At 35.1% G+C, this 20,130-nt stretch overlaps 1 protein-coding gene across 1 annotated transcript in view; it reads right to left on the bottom strand.

Annotated features, from left to right (window-relative positions):
* Window positions 1-20,130, bottom strand: part of NDUFAF2 (NADH:ubiquinone oxidoreductase complex assembly factor 2) — a 161,902-nt gene that overhangs the window by 41,638 nt on the left and 100,134 nt on the right. Inside the window, exon 2 of the mRNA XM_047729475.1 lies at window positions 11,313-11,402. Within this exon, the coding sequence (XP_047585431.1) occupies window positions 11,313-11,402 (90 nt within the window). The remainder of the gene's footprint in view (window positions 1-11,312; window positions 11,403-20,130) is intronic.

Here is a 20,130-nt window from a genome sequence, read left to right as displayed (position 1 = left end):
TTTCTCCTTATCTTCCATTCCTATTTGGTCCATCTCTAGCCACAACTTATACAGATCTTATGTTCCTTGTTAGGTTTGTAAGGTTGTCAGGGGCAAGATGCATCCATGGGAGATTTATGTCTCTACTACTTAAATGTCTCCAAACAGTAGGTACTTAATACAGCTGTTAATGAATATATCCACTATAAAATACTTCCACTATATGACTATTTGTTGTAATGGAACTTTTGCCTGTGTTAGAAAATCCAGCTCAGCAATAGTAAAACTCCTCTGTGCAATCATGGAAATTAGTGCTTTATGGAATTTTCAACTGCCTCTTTATGGTCAAGTTAAGTTACTTAACTTTATTTATAGACATTTATTTTTCTAGGACAGAGGCTTCTTTTAAAATAATTCAATAGGAGCCATATACCTCTAAAAGGTTTTAAGCAGTAAATCTTTAGTTTTAAAGTAAATTAGAAAGTTAATACAGAAAAATCAACTGCTAGGGCAGGGTCAGCAAACTATATAGCCCGCAAGCTAAATGGAACCCAAAGTTTGTTTTTACATTTTTTTTTTAAAAGATTTTATTTATTTATTTGACAGAGAGAGATCACAAGCAGATGGAGAGGCAGGCAGAGAAAGAGAGAGAGGGAAGCAGGCTCCCTACTGAGCAGAGAGCCCGATGCGGGCCTCGATCCCAGGACCCTGAGATCATGACCTGAGCCGAAGGCAGCAGCTTAACCCACTGAGCCACCCAGGCGCCCTGTTTTTACATTTTTAATTGGTTGAAAAAAATATTAAATGAAGAACAATATTTCACAACACATGAAAATTATATATAATTCAAATTTCAGTGTCAGTAAGTAAGGTTTTATTGGAACACAGCCACACTTATTTGTTTACATATTATCTATAGCTGCTTTTGTACTACACCAGCAGAGTTGAGTAGTTGTAACAAAAATAGTAGAACCCACAGAGCCCAAAACATTTATCACCTGGCCTTTTAAAGAAGTTTGCCTGCCTCTGTACTAGAGCTACCAATAAGTAAGGCCTTGTAGCAAGAACTATCTGTCTTGATTCAAAAATACTTTCATATTATCTAAAACAAAAATCATTATTATTTTTTAAAATAAAAATCATTATTAAATATTACACTTTTTACTAATGAATACCATGTACTTGAGAGTCTGTGACTACCTATTATTGGCATGAGATCACACTGAAAAAATAAAGGCACAAAGCATACTTACTATTACCATGAGAAAAACAACTTAAAACAACAATTGGTCTTATAGATGAGACTATAAAGCTGCACTTTTAGATTTTTGGTAAGGTTAGAAAAATATTTCAATAGAATCTCAATAATTTTTAAAAATCCCAATGTAAATTAATAGATTGAGTAACTCTGGTATGTATTTTCTAAATTTACTGGTTTTGTATAAGTTTATAAAATTCATGCATGGAAGAATGCAATATAACTTGGATAATGTATTAAGAACTGCCTAGAATAGTCACCCTCATGGGACACACTATTCTCTCAGGAAAGATACAGGACTTCCTTAGCTCTGTTTTAAATGGCTCAAGGAAAAAGATCTTTGTTTTATCTAGATAAATAAATGCAATTGCTGAGATAAATTTGTATAATTCTACAATAACCAGATACTTGTAATGTTCTTGAGATGATGGTTGATGCCAATTTACTGCTATGTATCCAATAAAGGGTACAGCTGGAAATATTCAATGTGATCACTCATTTATATAATATTCCCTAACTTTCCCAATCACTATATGCAACAAAGGAAATATCCTGCTGAAGGTTGGCAAAGGTTAGGAAGAGGAAGGAATAAAAATAAGCATTAATATCAAATCATTATATTTCTTTTTTTTAATCCTCATAACAATCTGGAATTGAACCTCTATCCAATTATAAACTATATAATGATTTTGCCATTGCTAATTATATCTGTATGGTGGATTCTGTATCAGTCTTCATTATAATGTAACCATTGTTTGAGTAGAATTTAGCAAGATAACTGGACAGTTTATGCCTTAAGATTTTAGCATTCTTTCATCAATGTTCATTTGCATTCTCATCAGTATGCATGAGATTTTCAATGAACGTTAATACTCTTATTGGAACATAACACACTATAATAAGCGTAAAAGTGAGCATGCAAATTAAAGTTCCCATTAATCACTAAAAGAGTCTGGAAGAAGCAAGCAGGAAAATACTTCACGAAGCATACATTCTTCAAATTTCCATAAGCACTGAAAATGGCTAACACACTCTGAGAAGCAGTACCAACTGGGGTTAAGGTAAATGAGACAGTTATCACTAGAGTCAGTAAGGTGACCATTCAGAACTAAAATTATGGAAAGCTTGTCAACAGTATGCATCTAAAAGATTACATTAGAAATATGTGTTGTTTACTTCACTCAAGGAAAAGACAACAGTATACTAAAGTCTCATCTTTTAAAAAAATGGTATCTGCCAGTTCTGGGTGTGTACACATTATAAAAAACTATAAAAATAAGAATCCATATTTTTTAACTGAAAATTCTTCAAATGACAGAAAATGAGTCACTTTCTGATTACTGACCCTTGGGCATATCTTAAGGATATTATTATATTTAGTTGGCACATTTAAGTTAAATATTTTGTAATGCTCATGATGATTACTGTTCTTTTTTCTTAATCCACTTTATTGAGATATAATTTATAAACAATGCAGTGAAACCATTTTAAGTGTGCAACAATTCTGAAAAATGTATACAACCTTCTAACAAGCACCACAATCAGTATACAGAACACTTCCATCATTCCCATAAGTTGTCTAATGTCTAACCACATGCAAACACCCACCCTAATCCATTCACAGGCCCTAATTATTTGTTGCTGCACTTTCTGTCACTGTTGATTAGTTCTGCCTTATCTACAATTTCATATAGATGGTTTACAGTATGTACTGTTTTGCATCTTATTTTACTCAACATAATATTGTCAAAGTTCATCCACGTAACTGTGTCTAGAGAACAGTCTTTTTTTTTTTTTTAAAGATTTTATTTATTTGACAGACAGAGATCACAAGTAGGCAGAGAGGCAGGCAGAGAGAGGAGGAAGCAGGCTCCCTGCTGAGCAGAGAGCCCAATGTGGGGCTCAATCCCAGGACGCTGGGATCATGACCCAAGCTGAAGGCAGAGGCTTTAACCCACTGAGCCACCCAGGCTCCTGGAGAACAGTCTTTTAAGGTAGGCTCCATAGCCCCCATCTCTGTCACATGCCCTGTGACTTACTTCTAACTGCGATAACAGGGCAAAGGTGATGGGATGTCTATGAGTACATGATTATGTTAGGTAGGATTACAGCATCTATTTTGCTGGAACCTCTCCCTTCCTGGCTGTAAGGGAAAAACTGTCCATGTTGGAGGATCCTATGTGGCAAGAAACTGCCAGTGACTTCTAGGAGCTTAGGGTGGCCTCTGGCCAGCATCAGGTGAAAAACTGAATCTCACAGTCCTACAATTGCAAAGAAATGAATGCCGCAAATAACCACACACATGGGAAGTGGATCCTTCCACACTCACACCTCCAGATGAGGAAGCATCCCTGGCTGACACCTTGACTGAAGACTTGTGAGATCTTAAGTAGAGAATCTATCTAGGCTGTGCCTGGATTTGTAACCACAGAAACCGGGAGATGATAAATATGTAGAGTTTTAAACTAAGTGTATGGTAGTAATTATATGGAGCACTAAAAAACAAATACAATGAGCATAGCAGCAGTTCATTCTTTTTATTGCTGTGTAGTATTCCACTGTATAGAAAAATGACAGTGTGTTTACCACTCACTTTTTGTTGGGTGTCTGTGAAGCTTTCAATTTTGTACTTTTATGACTAAAGCTGTTATGAAAATTTTGGGTACAAGTGTTTGGGGAGACCTATGTTTTTATATCTCGGGGTTAATACCCAACAGAACTTCTGGATTATAAAATATGTGTATGTTCAAATCTATAAAGATTTAATAAACTTTTCCAAAGTAGTTGTACCATTTACACTTCAGCCGAACTATTTATGAAAGTTTCAGGTACTTTAACCCTCTTTAACACTTGTATCATCATTCTTTTAAATTCTAACTAGTCAGTGTTATGTGTTGGTGAGAATGTAAACTGATACAGCCAGTCTGGAAAACAGTATGGAGGTACCTCAAAAAATAAAAAAAAATAGAACTACCATATGATCCAGTAATCCCTCTTCTGGGTATATATATCCAATGGAAATGAAATCACTATCTTAACACTGTATCTGTGCTCCCATGTTCTCTGCAGCATTACTGACCATAGCCAAGGTATGAAAACAACGTAAGTGTCCATTCACAGATAAATGAATAATAAAATTGTGGTGTGTGTGTGTGTGTGTGTATGTATCTATGTGTGTGTGTATATATATATATGCATACACACACACATATAAAATATACATATACATATATATTTACAATGGAATATTATTCAACCTTAAAAAGAAGAAAATCCTGCTATTTGTAACAATACCAGATAAACCTAGAAGATATGGTAAATGAAATATACTAGACACAGAAAGAAAAATGCTACGTGATCTCATTTTTATGTGGAATGTAAAAAAGTTGAATTCATAGAAGCACAGAGTAGAATAGTGGTTACCAGGGGTGGGAGGTGTGGGACATGCTGAGCAAGAAGCCCCACACCATCCCACAACCTTGAGATCATGACCTGAGTTGAAATCAAGAGCTGGACACTTAATGGACTGAGCCACCCGGGGACCCAACACTTAGGTTTTAATTTAGTAAAATATGTGCCAGATCTGTAAACTAAGAACTACAGATGAAAAAAATGAAGGATAGACCTAAGGAAATGAAGAAAAGATGTTGTGTTCATAGAAAAACTCAATACATTCCCAATGAAAACTGATCTATACTAAAATAATTTAGTACATCCCCAATGAAAATCCTGGAAGGATTTTTGGTAGTAATTGATAAGATGATACTAAAAATCATATATAATGACAAAGGGGCCAAACTAATTAAAACAGTTTTGAAAAAGAGATTGGAGGATTCAAATTACCCATCTCAAGCCTTACTACAAAGTCTCAGTAATTAAGACAGTGTGGTATTGGGAAAAGGACAGATCCACGGAGAGAAGTGAGAACACATAGCCCACACCTATATAGCCAAATGATGTTTAACAGAAGTGCTAAGAGTATGAGAAAAGGATGGTCACTTCATGTACAGTGCTGGGAGAGTAGTTAAAACCATAAAGACAGAAAGTATAATGATGGTTGCCAGGGGCCAGGGAAGGGTAAGGAAGAATAGAGAATTATTGTTTAATGGTACAGAGTTTGTTTTACAAGATGAAAAGAGTTAAGGGGATAGATGGTAGTGATAAAGTCAATGTATTTAATACCACTGAACTGTGCACTGAAAAATGGTTAAGATTGTAAATTTTATGCTATGTGTATTTTAACACAATAAAAAAATAGTACTGGAAAAAACTGGATATCTATATAAATGAAATTGATACCTATACCATACCAAAAATAGATTCAAAATGGATCAAAGATATAAATCTAAAACCCCAAACTATAAAATTTCTAGATGAAATCACAGGAGAAAATATTCATGACCTTGGGTTAAACAAAAATTTCTTACAACACCAAAATCATGATATATCAAAGAAAAAAATGATAAATTGGACTTCATTAAAATTATAAATGTGTGTTCTCCAAGAGACACTGTTAAAAGAATGGAAAGAAGGCTGGGGCAAAAATATGTGCAAATCATATACATAGTAAAGGAATTGTATTGAACATAATTAAGGAACTCTTAAAAATAAACAAGTTGGAAAAAAATGAACCAAATAAAAAATTTCTGGGCAAAAGGTAAGAATAGACACTAGAGTAAAGAAGATATACAAATGTCAAACAATGTCATGCAAAGATGATCAGCATCACTAGGCACTAGAGAAATAAAAATTAAAACCACAATGAAACACTACAACACACCTATTACATGGATCAATCTAGTGACACTGACAATACCAAAAGCTAGTGAAGATGAGGGGCAACTATAACTTTCCATTCTCGGTTAATGGGAAAGCTAAATGGTATAGCCATGTTAAAAAACAGTTTAGCAGTTTAAGTTGAATCTCTTCTTGCCACCTGACCTAGAAATGCCACTTCAAGTAGTTACCTTAAAAAAGTGAATATTTATGTTGATATATTTATACCTGAATAGAAATATGAATTTATATAGTGGCTCCAGTTATAAATGCTATCAACTGTAAACAACCCAAATGTCCTACAGCTGGTAAGTGGACAAGCTGGTATATAATATGATAAAATTCTACTCAGCAATAAAAAAGGAATAAACTGCTGATTCATACAAACACATAGATGAATTTCAAATGCATTAAATGAATTGAAAGAAAGCTGCCTTCTGCTTCTAGGCAACATGGAGCAGCAGGGACAAATTACATGAAACAATAATTTTCAAGACTAGTAGACATCAAGTAATGAAATATAGTGATCCCTTCAGAATATTAAAAAACAAACAAACAAATAAAAAAAACAATGCCTTGCTTATTGCTTTGCGAGTTTCAGGCTGTGGTATTGGAAGGGGATCCTGCTAAAATTCACCACATTACCTATGTTATGAAGATGGAGCTGGGAGTCTAGAGAGACCAAGGTAACTAAAATTCACAGGACAGACTATCATACATGACATAGCTACATGGAGAGAAAACTGTGGAGATTGGCAGGACGCTGCTATCAAGTATTTAGCAGAGCACTCATGAGTTCATGTGAATAAGAAACTCTTAAGACCAGGAAAAGAACCATCAGAAACGATCAGAGGACCAGTCCTCACATTTTTACACAGGGTTAAGAGTAATGTTAATTTCCACCACCCAGAGTAGAAAACCTCACGACTGACGGAGCAGAGGAGAGCGCTCAGCAATGACTTACATCAGCAGAGCAGAATTATTAGTTCTAAATTAAACTCTGTTTCAGTCTGAACTAATGAATCTTAAAAGCAATCCCTGAAAGGATCAAACTGTTTCCAAGTAACTTAACTGTGTCTCAGAACAAAGCTCAACAATATAGATAGGGATATAAAAATATCCAGTATCCAACTAGGCAAAAATTTTAAATGTCTGACATCCAATCAGAAATTGCGAAGCCAACAAAGAAGCTGGAAAATACTTCCCATATTGAGTGAGGAGGGAAAAAAATCAACTAACCAAAACCAACTAAAAACAGACACAGATGGTAGAATTAGCAGATAAGAACATTAAAACAGTTATAACTGTACTCCATATGTTCAAAAAGCTAGAGGACAGATTGAACAGGTTAGGTAGAGACATGGAAGATATAAAACAGACTCATTAAACTTGTTCAGATGAAAGCTACAATGTCTGAAATGAGGTATAACTTGGATGGACTGGTAGGAATTTGACACTGTAAGAGAAAACATTAGTGAACTTGAAGATACAGCAAGAGAAACCATACAGAATGAAACTCACAGAAAATAAACCTCCACAAATGAACAGAGTTTGTGAACTATGAGACAACTTCAAATAGCCAAAAATTGCAAATGGAGTCCCCAAAGGGAAGGACAGAAATGGACTCAAAGAAAAGTATCTGAAGAAATAATGGGCAAAATATTTCTAAAATTGACTTGAAACTACAAACCCATAGGTCTAAGAAGTTCATGAAACTTCAAGCACAAGAGACTATATAATGGTACATCATGAAAAAATTTCTGAAAACCAGTTAAAAAAGGAATAACTTTAAAACAGCCACAAGAAAAAAATATATACATTACATACAAAAGGACAAAGAAAAGCACAATAATAGATTCTCGACAGAAACCATATAAAGTATCTTTAAACTATGAAAAGAAAAAAAACTATCAAAAGAAAAAAAAAAGGAAAAGAAGAAAAAGAAAAGAAAAAAAAAACCCTACCAACCTAGAATATTATAGACAGAGGAGTATTTTTATATTTCAGACAGGGGTACCTGGGTGGTTCAGTCAGTTAAGCATCTGACTCTTGATTGTAGCTCAGGTCAGGATCTCAGGATTGTGGAAATTGAGGCCTCTTTGGGCTCCACCTGGGCATGGAGCCTGCTTAAGATTCTCTCTCCCTCTCCTTCTGCCACCCCACCAAATATATATATATATATGTTTTAGGCATATCAAAGCTGAAAGAGTTTAATTCTAGCAGACTCACATTTAAAGAAATGTTAAAGGAACCATTAGACCCTAAGGAAAATGATCACAGATAGAAATATGGATCTACAAAAAGGAATGAAAAGCATTAGAAATGGTAACAATATGAATAAATATGTCATATTTTTGTTATTGCTTAAATCTCCGTAAATACTAGTTCATTATTTAAATAAAAATAACAGTACAGTGTGCAGTTTGTAACAAGTAGAATTAAAATATATTACAATAACAGAAATATTGGAAGGAAGAAATGGCAGTGCACATTTGTAAGGTTCTTGTATCTATCTGAAGCGGAAACATCACATAAAGATTTTGATATGTTGAAGATGCAGTCAGTAATACCAAAAATAGCCACTCAGTAGAGATACAGCTTTTAACTGACAATAGGAAATAAAACTGAATCATAAACAATCCTGAATACTAATGTATTAGTTTGCTAAGGCTGCCATAACAAAGGTAAGTACCAAACATTCAGCGGCTTAAATAATAGAAGGTTATTTTTTTTCACAATTCTGGAAGGTAGAAGTCTAATATCAAGGTGTTGGCAAGGTCCACTTTTTCTAAGGTTTCTCACCTCAGCTTGTAGATGGCTGTCTTTCCCCTATGTCTTCACAAGTTCTTCCCTCTGTATATGTTTATGTCCTAATCTCCTCTTCTTATAAGGATACCCGTCATATTTGATTAAGACCCATCCTAATAACCTTAGTTTACTTTGATTACCTCTTTAAAGACTCTATCTCAAAATACAGTCTGAGGTGCTGGGGTTAAGACTTCAACAAAGAGGGGCGCCTGGGTGGCTCAGTGGGTTGAGCCTCTGCCTTCCGCTCAGGTCATAATGTCAGGGTCCTAGGATCGAGCCCCACATTCGGCTCTCTGCTCAGCGGGGAGCCTGCTTCCCTTACTTGCTCTGCCTGCCTCTCTGCGTACTTGTGATCTCTGTCTGTCAAATAAATAAATAAAATCTTAAAAAAAAAAAAGATTAAAAAAAAAAGACTTCAACATAGATTTTGGGGGAACACAATTCAGCCATAACAACTAATAATGAGAGAGAGGACATCACTTCAGATTCTAAAGATAATAAAATGATAATAAGGAAATACTGTGTGTGGTCCATGTTATGCAAAAAAAATTGGAAACTTAGATGAAAAGGACAGACTCTTTGAAAGAAACATGCTATCAAAGGTCACTCAAGAAGATATAGATAACCTGATTATCCTAAATCTAATAAATTTAATTTGTAGTTGAAAACTCCAGGTCCAGATGGCTTCAGTAGTAAAGTCTATCAAATTTTTTCTAAAAATAATTTTAACTCTACATAAAGTTTTGCAAGATATTGAAGAAAGAATGTATCCAAGCTCATTTCATGAGATCAGCTTACACTGACACAAAACCCAAGCAAAGACATTACAAGAAAATGTATTGCATGGAGCACTGGGTGTGGTGTATAAACAATGAATCTTGGAACATGAAAAGAATAAAATAAAATAAAATTTAAAAAAGGAAAGAAAAAGAAGTTACTAAACAATATACCTCAAGATAAAAATATTAAACAAAATTTTAAATAAACCAATCAATGATGTATAAAGAGTAATACATCAGGAACAATGCAAGAATGTCCATTCACATCTCTTCTGATCAACTGTATACTGGAAGTTCTAGTCAGTGGAAACAGATAAGATTAAAAAAAAACTAAAGGCATCCAGGTTGGAAAGAAGAAAATGCCTTTATTCATTGACTATATGATCTTCTAAGTAACTAAGTTAAAAAAAAATTTTTTTTTAAATCTGCTGAAGTTGACAAAAAAGCTACTATAATTAATAGCTTAGCAAAGTCATAGCATACAAGATAATATACAAATACCTATGGCACATTTATGATAGTAACAAACAATAAAAAATTAACACTGGAAAAAACTATCATATACAATAGCATCAAAAAGATGAAATACTTAAGAATAATTCTGACAAAAGATGTGCAACATCTGTATGATGAAAACTACAAACTTTAATAAAAGAAATTATGAAGGCCTAAATTAAATTAAGAGAAATATAATGTCCAGGGTAAGAAGATACTTATTGTTAAGATGTCAGTTCTTGTAAAGGGATATATATGTTCAACAAAATCCCACCAAAAATCCCAGGAGGCATTTTTGTAAAAATTAACAAGATCATTCTAAAATCTATTTAAAAATGATGGATTTCCTGTGCTCATTATATATTTACTGAGCACTTAGTATGTGACAGGAGCAAGGCAAAGAACTGGTAAGGAAAAAGGAAATTTATTACAAGGATATGGGGTGGTACTAGCACTCAAAGGCAGATATGCATTTGAACTTCATTTAGAAAGAAATGGAATAGAGAACTGGCAACTTCCTGGAAACCTACAAAGTATTCCATCTCACTATATTCTTTTTGCAGACTGTTTACATTTTCCTCTTAGTAGATTGGCTTTTTCTGCAACAAAACTTACTTGATTGAAGATAACTACCCACAATTATATGTTATGGTTCTAGCTGTACTGAAAGACTGATTGCTACTGTTTTATCTCACTTCGAACTCTTACCTTAATTCCAAAGTCCTGATAGGGATCAAGTGTCCATCCTTGTCTTAACAGAGGGTCAGTTACCAGGGTCATTTAAAGTTGAGCAAATATTCCAGATGGTGACAGCAAATATTATCCACAATTTGTAAAAGAGTAAAACTAAGATTGAGAAGTATGAATTTATTTTCCCACGTTCATGGGGTAGTGATTGCCAGAAATTATATTTAAACTCTGGAGGCATGCAAGTGCAAAGTCAGCACATGTCAGTGAGTGCCTCCTTCAATCCTCTATTGTAGGAGCTTCATTCTGCTCACCCTAATACCAGTACCAGCTCTGCTAATGTTTACAAGTTCCTTTCACTGGACATGTGTTCCTGTACTAGAGTGTGACACCTTCACAACTTTCAAAGAAATGCAGTATTAAAAAATTTTCATAGATTCAGATTACCAACATTTTTGTAAGAAGAATAATTATCTAATTTTGTATAAACAATTTGCCTCCAGAAGATACTACTAAAAACACAAACTTACCCTCCCATTCTGTTGGGATATCTCCAACTTCATAGTCTACTTCTCTTTTATTTGCTGCTTCTACAATTCTTTTCTCTCGAATAGTTTGTCCTATAAGACAAAAGTGATTATTTTATTTTTAAATAAACTCATGACACAGCAGTTACCACAAGTAATATTTTCTCTTTGGAAATTGCACACCTCCACATATGGTCAAAGAATTATCAGGAGAAAGAATAGATTCCATTAGAATTGGGTACATTAAAAAAAGCAAATTCTAAACTTAATACAGAAATTTTAAGTTTCCTGCCATAGTGTACAATATTAATTTTGGTAGAAAAAAACTAGATGCTGTGTTAAAGAAAAAAAAAGGACTAACCAATTAATCTTCAGCCACTAATGGCCAAAATTAAACAACAACAACAACAACAAAAGCCCCATTTTAGCAATCAATGGTGTTCAAGTCCTTCAAATTCTGTGAGTATGTGTATTAGAGGTTCAAGTGGCTGCTGCTACTGCCCAAGGGAATTGTTTTCATGGCCTCTACTAAGTATGAAATGAATCACAAGATCCTGTTGCCACATTATATTGGCAAACCCAAGGGAACCAAATCATAGGTTGGATTCTACGACCCATCTGAGTAACTACCTCTCACTGGATCTAAGGGAAGAGGGCAAAAGCTAGTGAGTTACGGATTTCATACTTCAGGTTTGAGATCAACACTGGTGCAGGATGGTAGCAATGTAGAAACATGAGAGCAGAGGTAGTAGTAAAGAAAAAGGTGTAGATGGGTCGGGGATGGGATGAGAATGCAATAGGCTTACTTTTCTCAATAATAAAAATTTGATTAGCATGTATTTTAAGTTCACATCAAAAACATAAAACTATGTGGTATTTCCTTCTCTTTCCACAAAATCTCAATTATGTCCTTCAAAGCAGCTTTGTCAAAATGGTGGTTTCAAAACGTGTTCCTTTGTCATTGAGCCTGTGTGCCTGGGGAAACCAGGTAAGCTTCCTACTTCCCAAAAGTTAGCAAGTATGCCGCCTGTTCAGGGAATGCAAGCTGAAACAAGGAAGACAGTGGTGAGTAACTATGAGAGGAGGAGCATGGTTTAACCATGATCACACCAGTCATGGACAGAAATTTGGGGCTTACAAAATACTACTTCTCTTCCTACTCCTGGACCAACCTTACACCATGCTAAATAGACTGAGTGACATAATGAAACAAAATGACCTTGTTGCAAATCTCTCTCCCACACTACCTGAAATTCTATCAACTAAAAATTCCTTCAGTTGCCAACCACGGAAATTCCCGGGGGTGACTATGCAAGAGAAAGGAAGCCAAAAAAGGTAGCCTAAGAAGAGTGAGTGACTGGTTTTATTTTCTTTGCCTTAGTAATAATAAGTGTAAGGTTGGGATTTCATGTGCAAGCCATCAATGGGTAATAACTCTGAAGTATGAGGTTAAGGAAATTCTGCATTTCATTGTGGACTCACTGAATGAAGCTGATTTAATCCTAACACAGAGATTCCCCAAGTTTTAAAAAGAGGAGTCACCTTTTGCTTACCTTATCCTAAATAAATTTACAGTAGGTCAAGGTATTAGTAACGAAGCCCCTAAGTTGTAGGGATGAGTCAGGATAAAAGGATCCTATAATAATGACAGCTGCATTATTCTCATAGTAGAGGCTCAAAATAGGTATGTGTCTCTTTACTAAAATACCACTTAGATCCACATATATAAACTCATCATCGTAACAAAATTTACCAGAAAATTAGCATATACTATGTTTACATGAAAATTTTACAAATGTTTGGATGAATAAAAATACCTGTGCCTTCATATAGTTCTTACCTAAATACCAAGATATATGATTCTTTTAGCAATAACAAGTACAGAAATGAAAACTATCTTCTAAAACACAAAATCCTAACAAGTGGGTTCTGAAAGTAGGTGTGTGTTCTCTAAGCTTTTAAATGTACATCAAAAAATTGAGCATGGAGGAAGATGATAGAAAGATCTACCAGTCCCAGCAGCACCACTAAAGGCATATATATTACAGCTATATTTAAATGTCTGTGACACAAAAATTAACATCTTATTCCTACCCTTGGGTTTATAAACTTAATTTAAAGTCTCCCAAGATTTTTAAAAATCAAAAATCATACCTCTTTGTGTATAAATGAAAAGATAGAGTAAAACATGAGTTAGTTTAACTAATTCCTTGACAATTGCTGAAAAAATCTTGTTTACAAATAGATGACATCAAAAATGTATAAAAAGTGTATATGTACGGAATAAGGCCACTAGTTTACAAATAAATTTTTTTATGATCAGATGTAAGTTCCTCCCGCCAAATAAATTGTTTTAAAACTACTCCATTCTTTGTAATAAGTCCTACTTATATAATTTTTAAGAACTGGAAATGAAATCTATTCCTCCCACTGAGTAAGAAATTATGCAAAAACTGATCACTTATTCATACTAATATGTTTTCATACAATAGTTGCAAAGACAATCCTACTTATCAAAATAGAGCAATTTTAAGTACCTGATCAGGTGTCAAAAATTTGGGGTCTAATTTATATTTAAACATTGCTTTGATAACAAAAACATTAATCTAAGATATGTTTAGGCTTAATAAGTCTTTTTTTTAAAGGTTTTATTTATTTATTTGACAGACAGAGATCACAAGTAGGCAGAGAGGTAGGTGATGGGAGTGGGGGAGGAGGCTCCCTGCTGAGCAGAGAGCCTGATGTGGGGCTCGATCCCAGGATCCTGGGATCATGGCCTGAGCCGAAGGCAGAGGCTTTAACCCTCTGAGCCACTCAGGTGCCCCTAGGCTTAGTAAGTCTTAATATAACAATAAACAATTGACACTGGTGTACCCAATGAGTTTCATTATATAAAGCAATGCATAGTTTTTTCACTTAATAGTAAAACATTAGATTTAATTAAAACAGTCAAAAAAAGATATGGTCAATGGTATAGGGATTTAAAGACTGCAGAAGTAACAATATTATTTTACAAACTTAAAAAACATTTTAGGGGCGCATGGGTGGCTCAGTGGGTTAAAGCCTCTGCCTTCAGCTCAGGTCATGATCCCAGGGTCCTGGGATCGACCCCCGCATCGGGCTCTCTGCTCAGCGGGGAGCCTGCTTCCTCCTTTCTCTCTGCCTGCCTCTCTGCCTACTTGTGACCTCTGTCTCTGTCGAATAAATAAATTTTAAAAATCTTAAAAAAAATTTTTTGAAGCTACTGCCATAGATTTAAAGCGAATTGCCCTAGGATACAGATTTCCTTTTCCTCTGTTTAGAAAAATACAAAACTTACTTAGTTAAAACAATAGGGGGGAAAAAGGGAGATCTCCGGGTATTAGGTAGTTGACAGGCTTAGGTAAAAGACAGATTTCATCAGTTTCACTTCTGGAACAGGGTATGGGAACCCTGGACACAGACAGGGAAAGAGGATCTAGAGCAGAGAGCCCTAAACATCAGACATTCAATTTTCATTCAATCCAGCTTTGTGGTTTGTCACACTTTATAGTATTACATTCTCAATATTTTTCTTTAATTTGGCTTGCTTTTTTCCCCCTTTCAAAATTCACTTTTACTTTACTCTAAAAAATACCATGAAATGCTTGACTTATATTACATTTGACCCCTGAACAATGGGGAGTGGGGGGGTAAGAGTCATCACCAACCACTCCATGTAGTTGAAAACCCAACTAAAGTTAACTCTATTGGAATTAAAATAAAATTTTAAAAAAGAAAAAAAAAAGAAGAAGAAGAAAATCCACCTTACACTTCTGGCTAACTACTAATAGCTTACTGTAAAAACTTAACTATTAATAGTCTACTGTTGATCAGAAGGCTTAGTGATAACATAAACAGTCAATTAACTCACATTTTGTATGCTATATGTATTCTATATTGTATTCTTACAATAGGGTGAGCCAAAAAAAGAAAATGTTACTAAGAAAATTATAAAGAAAAAAGACACCTATAGTGTTGTATTTATTTATTGAAAAAAACCCATGTATAAGTGGATCTACAAAGTTCAAAACCATGCTGTTTCAAATGTCCACGGTAGTTGTATTTTTTGTTTAAACATATATAGTTATATATCTTACAATTTTAATAGGTATCTTTGTATCACCTAATGGGTATCTTTTGTATCATCCTGCAGACCACACTTGAAAAACCACACTGTTCTACAGAGACAGACCCAGAAACACACATGGTGATACAGGGCACAGGAGCCAACATAACCAGTAAGAAACTCCTGTGGATGGGAAATGGCTGATAAATACCAGTCTTTCCCAGAAAAACTTCATGTCTTTTTCTAGTTCTATTTGCAGCTAGACAAATGGCTAATTCTAGGCCTAGAGCAGAGTGGGTTCAAGATGAGTCTGGAACATCTTGCCATGCCAGAAAGTAAGGGAGTTCTCAAAAAAATTAAAAAATAAAAGAGGGGCTTGTCACAAGAACTTGAGCCAGCTTACAGGGGTTGATATTTATTAAATTTGGGATAAATCTGAGCACCAAAATAATTAAGGAATTACAGACCAGCTATTCTCAAATTGTTACAGGGAACTCTGTGGGGTGCCTAGGACCATTTGAAGGGGACTGGGAGGCCAACACTATTTAAATAATAATATTAAGAATGTTATCTGCCCTTGTGGTATATAAATATAATGGAATACTATGCAGCCATCAAAAGAAATTAAATCTTGCCATTTGCAACAATGTGGATAGAACCAGAGGGTATTATGCTGAGCGAAACAGGTCAATCAGAGAAAGGCAATTATCATATGATATCTCTGATATGAGGAAAGGGCAGGGCAGGAGGTTGTGGGGGGTAGGGATGGAAAAAAATGAAACAAGATGGGACTGGGAGGGAGACAAATCAAAAAAGACTCTTAATCTCTCAAAACAAACTGAGGGTTGCTGGGGGTAGGGGGTAGGGTGGGTGGGTTATGGACATTGGGGAGGGTATGTGCTATGGTGAGTGCTGTGAAATGTGTAAGCCTGACGATTCACAGACCTGTACCCCTGGGGCAAATAATACATTGTATGTTAATTTAAAAAAATGTTATTTGCCTTTTCCACTTCCATTCTTTCATGAATGTACAGTGGAGTTTTCAGTCTGCATAGTGTTCCATTGTAGATATATACCACATCTTCTTTATCCATTCATCTGTTGACGGACATCTAGGTGCTTTCCATACTTTGGCTATTGTGGACATTGCTGCTATAAACATTCGGGTGCATGTTCCCCTTTGAATCACTACACTGTTATCTTTAGAGTAAATACCCAGTAGTGGGATTGCTGGTGGGTCGTAAGGTAGCTCTATTTTCAACTTCTTGAGGAACCTTCATGATGTTTTCCAGAGTGGCTGCACCAGCTTGCTTTCCCATCAACAGTGTAGGAGTGTTTGCCTTTCTCTGCATCCTCTCCAGCATCTGTCTAAACAAAGCTCTTTCAATAGCTGTGAAAAGTTTAAAGAGATCCTGAGACCAAAATGCTTGAGAACTAAATATGCCACTAGGAGAAAAAAAAAAAAAGGAATCCATAAATCTAAACTGCTTAAAGATAGAAATAAATAGAGGGATAAATAAACTGGGGAGATAAAAGGGCTCTTGCTTATTACAATACTGAATAGTTAATGTAGAAGAAGTGTCAGAGCTGAAATACCATCATTTTGTAACCAACACGATAAAAGACTAGTTCTGGTAAGAGTAACGGAAGGGGATTTTTTGTTTTATTTGGAAGTACTTTCCCTTTCCTCTGTATATAGGGTGTTCTTACACATTTGAAAGGTGAATAAGGCTTACATATTAAAAGACAGTTAGATTAGAAATTATAAAATTTCTAATTTGGTACCTATAAATACTGCCTTCCTATGGTCTCAGTGCCCCTGTAAGATCCTTGACAGGTACCAGACAGGCAGGTAACACCAATAGCCCTGAAGAATGAGACCATAGACTCAGGCATCTCTCCTTCTCCAGGCCCCTGCTCCTTCCCTAATCCAGGGAAGATATTTGGGCAGCCTTTAAACTTTGGAGCTTCAGAACTCATAAGGTAAGTATCACGCTAGAGGAGGGATTTTCTTCTACAATTACCAAGTCATTGGTTGTGACCCATAAGCACATAAAATCCTTGGTTGTGACCCATACGCACATAAAATCCTTGGTGATGTTTCCAACGAGCTGCCTACTTCCAGCCCAGTATTTCCCACTGGTGGGGCAGTGGGAGGGGAGATGAATGCTTTGGGGTAGAAAAAAGAGGTTGGGTTGACTGAGGTGACACATCTCTGAGATAGCTATTCCCTTATAAATAAGCAAGACTGATCCTGACAGGAGCCCTTGGCTTGGAGAAATGGTGGTAGGATGGCCACGGTTAAGATCCTTTCTGTCTGACTGACATCTGGACCTTTACCCCACTGGGCAGTGATGAGTGCAGCCAGGTGATAATCCTAAATCAGTTTGCCTGGTGATATAGACATGACTTCATTTTGCATATGAAAGGAGGCTTAGAAGTGTTGGTGCCCAATACATGGAAGTGAGGGCTAATGAAAGCCAAGAACCACACTCCACTGGTTATATTTGGGGACTTTTAACCTTGTTATGCTGAGCATCGTAAATTTAAAAAAAAAAAACAAACAAACCATTAATTAAGAGTATTAAACTAAGAATTCTTAGACTGAAAGCCATATTCACATATGACTTAAAGGATAATCTGACTCTGAAGTTACTCAGACGTAACATTTAAGAACCTGCCATATACCAGTCAGTGTTTAGGTGTCTTCCATATATTATCTCTTGTCTTTAAAGCATCTTTTACAGATGAGGAAAAAAAGGCATAGGATGATTAGCTTATTTTTATTGACTTCTACCCTTAAGCATTTCCCATTTAAGATTTTTAAAATTAGCATTTACAAAGTTTGCATACCGTATCATTACAGATATCCAATTAAAAACTAACATTTTATTCATATTCATAAGCTATTATTTTCCCATAGTGATCAAATGAAGCATTTCTGCTTGAAAATGTGATGATTCTATAATTTGACATATTCTACAAATATTTATATGAGCATGGATGACTATCTCAGCAGGTTGCAGCAGGTAATACTTTTTTTAAAAGCAATTAAAGAGGCCTTCCAGATAAGCTTTCACAATTTTTAAGATGGCCAACTAGTTCAAAGGATTACCTAAAATCTTATTAGCTTTCTCATACTTACAGGTTTCCCAAAAGGAACCTCTGCTTCCATCTTAGAAAATCCAAAATTAACTCTTTAAATCTGACTTCATTAATTTTTTAAAAGCCATAAATACAATTTGCAAAACTTAAGTCTGAAAGTACATGTGAAGAAATTCATAATTTAAAAAAAAGAGATGAACAAATTGCAAATTCGTGCCTGTGGTTTTCACTTGGACAATAAACTCTTGTTATTTTTCAAATTTCATAGTAATCTTATATGCAAACAAAAACTTAAAGTTCTAAAAATGTTATGTTATTTAGCCAACAAATATATACCGAATAGTCTATTTTATTTTATTCAGTAACCCAAGAAGATTTATAGTAAAACATTTAGTAGGTTTTCTGAACACATTCCCAAATCAAGCATGGGGGTCCTAGAAATATCTAGTATTTTACTGCATTTTCTTCCCTTCTATGACTATAGAAATCAAACATTTTTGTGTAAAAATCATTTGTTTTCCAAATGGCAAGGAATTTTCGACCCTCAGAAAAAAGACAGCTGTAATTACACTTGCTCCCCCACCCTCAAAAGTAGATAAACATTAAAAAGAAGACTTCAAATGATAGACTCCTGACTATTTAGTCATGTAATAATGTGTTCACCCTGAAGAAATAAAAGAGAAGCAGCCATTTCAGATTTTGACTGACGTGCAAGTAATCAGTTTTTGAAAGTACTTTATTCACCTAATACATTCTACAATTCTTTGTAAGCCTAAATTACCTCCAATGTATAAAGTATATTTATAATTGAGAATCTGAACATTTAACAAAATAACACAGGAAAACTAACATTCAGTGATCCTGCTAAAACTATGTCTGAATTATGACATAGGAGTTAAAATGTCTGAAATATGCAGACAAGGGAAGGAATAAAAGAAGGTGCTAAAAATCTTTTTAGCTAAATTAAAGAGGCTTTAAGATATATGGCAATTCCAAGTTTTAAAAGGGCTATTTTTTAAAAAAGATTTTATTTGTTTATTTGACAAAGAGAGTATGAGCGGGGAGGAGGGGCAGAGGGAGAGGAGACTTCCCTCTCAGCAGAGAGCCAGATGCGGGACTCAATGCCAGGACCCAGAGATCATGATGTGAGCTGAAGGCAGAGGCTGAACTGACTGAGCCATCCAGGCGCTCCTTAAAAAAGCTATTTTAGGGGCGCTTGGGTGGCTCAGTGGGTTAAGGGTCCTGGAATCGAGCCCCGCATCCGGCTGTCTGCTCCGCGGGGAGCCTGCTTCCTCTTCTCTCTCTCTGCCTACTTGTGATCTCTGTCAAATAAATAAATAGAATTTTTTAAAAAAAAGCTATTTTACAGTGAGGAAATTTATGACTGAAAAATCTTCATTTTATTTTTAGTGACAATCACTATTTAAGCAAGCAAATTCTAATCTGGTACATCCTTAATATAAAAAGGAATAATATTTTCCCCTCTCAAAATTAGCACACACTCATAGTACAGTATAAACCAATATAATCAAGTATTTGATTTTCACTTTAAGGGTCTTGAACAATTGGGACTATCAATAGAGAGGTGAAGAGAGAAACTGAAGGAATAAACAAACAGAATTTAGAGAA

The sequence above is a fragment of the Lutra lutra genome, chromosome 5 (assembly GCF_902655055.1).
Source record: "Lutra lutra chromosome 5, mLutLut1.2, whole genome shotgun sequence".
NCBI lineage: Eukaryota > Metazoa > Chordata > Mammalia > Carnivora > Mustelidae > Lutra > Lutra lutra.
The sequence above is the reverse complement of the archived record's forward strand: the minus strand, read 5'-3'. Positions and strand labels throughout refer to the sequence as shown.